Source organism: Brassica napus, chromosome C8 (assembly GCF_020379485.1).
Source record: "Brassica napus cultivar Da-Ae chromosome C8, Da-Ae, whole genome shotgun sequence".
Classification (NCBI taxonomy): Eukaryota; Viridiplantae; Streptophyta; class Magnoliopsida; order Brassicales; family Brassicaceae; genus Brassica; species Brassica napus.
The window spans coordinates 12,399,015-12,403,157 of record NC_063451.1 but is presented as its reverse complement, the minus strand read 5'-3'; the positions used below and the strand labels follow the sequence as shown (position 1 = coordinate 12,403,157).

The window sequence follows — 4,143 nt, the reverse complement described above, 5'->3', positions numbered from 1 at the left end:
CCTGACTTTTGTTGGAAGCGGCTGAGAACCTTGACAGACAATGGTTTGGGTATCCGAACAGTCAATGACGGTGAAAACACACATGTTGATGTTGTGCTGGGCAAAATGAAGATGCCACGTGTTGAAGCAAATTGTATGCTTACACATTTTACCGCGTAATGTTTATGTTTTTAATTTAAGCAGTGTTGGGCTGTGGACTATTTATTTGTATATTTTGTAAAAAACCATTGGGCTTCAATTAATTAAATATAATGGTTGATAAAAAAGCCCTTTTGTATTATATAACCAAGACAGCGTAGTAAATTAGTACCAAATCAAGTCCGACTATGGCGATTTCCATAACTCATTTCTTCTCCTTCTCCTCTTCATTGCTCTATCCGTCTCCATATTCATCAGGAAAATCGAGAATCATTCCCTTAAGAAACCTTCATCTCCATTGCAGACCGTCTTCATCTCCATTCTTTTCAAAACTAAACCGAGGGGTTCAATTCATATATATATCTCCGATAACCGTCAACAGTCAGAGAAGTCACGTATCATCTCTCTCTGCCCACCAAGCTTCACCAGTAAGTTGTATATTCTTCCTCTCCTCGGGTCTAAGATTCCCCTCCAGATTTTGAATAAATCTTTGATTTGCAGACTAATGGTGAAGAAACGAATTCAAAGCACCCACCAGATGTAAAAACCCTGATTAAAGCTTATAAACAAGCTCTCTTCAATGGAGACCAACTCTCCCTTACAGAAATAGAAATGTTTTTTTGCGAAATCGAGAAGGAAAAGAATAGATTCGACCACAAGGTTTTATCATTATCAATGAAGGTAGCTTCAGAGAAGGACACGAAAATCAGGTTGCAGGCTGATTTTGACAATACAAGGAAAAAGCTTGACAAGGATCGGCTTAGCACGGAGTCGAACGCAAAAGTGCAAATCATGAAGAGTCTCTTGCCACTCATTGATAGTTTTGAGAGCGCTAGGCAACAGATTAAACCCGATACAGAAACGGAGAAGAAGATCGATACAAGTTATCAGGGAATTTACAGGCAATTCGTTGAAGTGTTGAGACACCTTCGTGTTAAAGCCATTCCAACTGTGGGCAAGCCATTTGATCCTTTGGTAAGTAAAATGCTCCAGTTTTTCTGCTGCAAAATGAACAAAATTTGAAACTATCTTCTTTTATGTAGTGATTATAATGTAAATAGTGAAGAAGGCTGTTTCAGGAGCTTGATTAGCTCACATGAGTTGTTGTGGAAGTAGAGAGACTATTTGACAAATTGGTCACAGAGTCAATGGATGTCTTTGCTACACGTATTGGAACGCTTTATATTAACACAAATTTGTATTATTGTGTACCAGTGATTAATGTTTGTTGCTTTGTGTGACTTGGCAATATTCTCTATTGTTGCAGTTGCACGAGGCTATTTCGCGTGAAGAATCTGAGGCGGTTAAGGTAGGGATGATAACCGAGGAGCTTACCCGGGGTTTTCTTTTAGGAGATCGGGTTCTGAGACCAGCGAAGGTTAAAGTCTCTCTAGGACCTATCAAGAAGAAGACTGTTTCACCTGCTGACGAGACTACACCTTCTGCTTGAGCTGATGTTTGGTCAATGGTTCTATGTATCTCATGTTTAAGTCTATTTCTTTCCTTTTCAGTGGTAAAACAAACACATCTATTTCTGATTAGGTAGTTCGTTTGCTGCTTAGAGTTGGTTTTACTCATGGATTTGATCAGAAGCTTCAGGTTCATGTCGTCTGTTTTGGTCTTTAACAAATACGTTGGTACAAATATTTTTACTCGACCTGATTTTTCAGTCAAAATGTCTCCTACAACATGGATCCAAGATTTTGCTCGACCTGATTTATCACTCTACACTAATTGCCCACATCCCGCCACCGAAGTGTTATCAACGTTAATAGAATCTCTTTTTGCTTGTTCCTTTTGGAATCATGGAAGCTTCTACAATTCATAGTTTCTGAAAAGCAAGTTCAAAAAGCTAAGGTACATTTGCTCTTCAGGATTCAATTTATAAAATTAGAGCCTGATTACGATTGGGGATAAGGATCTTGATAAACGATGCCTCTATTGTGAATGCCCTAAAATCTGTTGTACTTTTGTAAAAATTGTACTTACTTTGGTAAAAGTTGTAACGCTGAGGTTTGATATTCATATATTATTAAATTTGGGCTGGCTCGGGTTATGTCCGAGTTTTTAGTTTGAATTTTAATTTTGATTATATATTTAGTATGTTTATTTTAATATATAAATTTTATAATCTATTATAAAAATATATGTAGCTATAGACAAATATAAAAAAAAAATTAAATTATTCAATGTTTTTGTCATACACGGATCAAAAATTCTTATATCCATTTTTTTATTATTGAAAATTATATATAAGGTGAAAAGTAGAATGAACAAAAAATCAATTAAATTGTAGTTATGGTGTTTAATTGGTTGAATGTTTACATGTTTTAGTTCACTTAAAACTATTTATAATGTTTGTTTCCAATTAGTCTCTAAGCAATTTATTGGATTATCCCCCTTAAAAGTTACAATCCTATATATTTTAATGCTTTTTTTTCTTAAATCAGTTGTTTAAAAATTGTAATATTTTCTAGATCAAAAAACTTACAACTACGTCACTAAAGATTACCAACTGAATTCTTATAATAAAAGTTATGCATTTACAACCCAACTAATTGGACCCATTATTTAAATATAATTATTTATTTTACTTGTACATGTTCTTGAAAATTTTCTTTTTTTAAATTTTTGTTCCACTTCGCCCAAAGTTTGTTTTGATGTAAATGCACCATTTATATAATATATATAATCAATTTCGAACAATGATAATCGTAATTTATTTTTGATTAAAAAAGTTATCACCAAAGTATAAAAAAAGTTTGTGTTGTGGTTATTTTATATTGTAGTGTTTATGTAAAATGATTATGCATTAAATGAGAATATGTAACTGAGGTTTTTCTCTTAGAACAAAACAATATAGAGAACCGAGACAAGCTATTTAAATAATCATGGAAGCTTCTCAGCTTTCTCATTTGAGTTATTAAGTACTTCTGTTTCTCCTGGTGGTTCAAGTGGATGATCAAAACTGAGGATCCTTTTCTGACCTGGCAAGGTTAGGACTGATATGTTTTTTTAAGTTTCTAAGCTTTCAATTTATTTTCCCTCTCGTGTAGCTTCAGGTGTGAGTAGTGACACCAAAGAAACTGATTCTGAAGGAAAATGTTCTTCCTTGGCTGTTCTAAATGGTTCATTCAGAACCGTTTATTCTGAAGTTGTCATTGCGTCCACTGTCTAAACATAATAATAATCTTTTTTACCTGCTGTTACTGAGGCTTATGACGATTTATCGGTTGTTCGAACTAATCCAATGTGTGTGTTTTCTCCAGTCATGTGCGCCTATATACTTTTGTTAACTTATATATTTGTGTTTTATTATGTAATTTTTTTATATTGTGTATTTCATTAAATTGTAATTGTTCTATCTATTTAAATTTTATTATAAATATTTTTTTAAATCATGTTTTGATTGTGTGTTATTTTTGTTGTTGTAGTTTCCTATTAAATATTTAATTTATCAAATTGTGGGAACCGAAATTCGCACTGTCGATTTCCGTAATCGGAGGAAAATCAAGAAGCCCTAACTTTCCCTGAGGTCACGGATTCTCTGCGAGAGCCAACGACAAGTGAACAAATAAATGCGGAAAATATGAAAAGATAACAAAACGAATTTATAGAAAAGGTAAATCTTATTTCGAATCCGCGTAAGAGTGTTGCGATCATTACAGCGAATTATCTAGTTCTAACAAACTAAAACCTTAAACCTAGTTGAGTCGCAGCTCGATTGCTGAAGACGAAAAAGATACGAAAAAAGGCTTTGATTGATTTCGGACTGAACCTTATGGAAGGCTGCCTACGTACCCCTTTCGACAATCAAGCCGAACGTAGTTTGATTGAAAGAGTAGAACAAGAGATCGAACCGCCTTTGCGAGTTCGTCTAGTAATCGAGTGCCAATCATAGAAACATAACATGTCGAGAATAATGCCTAAAGTTTATAAGTGCAGAGAGTTCTAAGAGTAAAAAGAATTGTTCCTTTGCCTCTTCAACCTCGACGTCCTTATATA

At 34.1% G+C, this 4,143-nt stretch overlaps 1 protein-coding gene across 1 annotated transcript; it reads left to right on the top strand.

The window, feature by feature from the left end:
* The first annotated feature begins 303 nt into the window (after positions 1-303).
* On the top strand, positions 304-1,795 carry LOC106416246 (protein GrpE). Its single transcript, XM_013857099.3, has 3 exons — positions 304-566; positions 640-1,113; positions 1,406-1,795. The coding sequence occupies exons 1-3, from the start codon at positions 327-329 to the stop codon at positions 1,586-1,588; spliced, it is 897 nt and encodes a 298-aa protein (XP_013712553.1). The 5' UTR covers positions 304-326; the 3' UTR covers positions 1,589-1,795.
* The last annotated feature ends 2,348 nt before the right edge of the window (positions 1,796-4,143 follow it).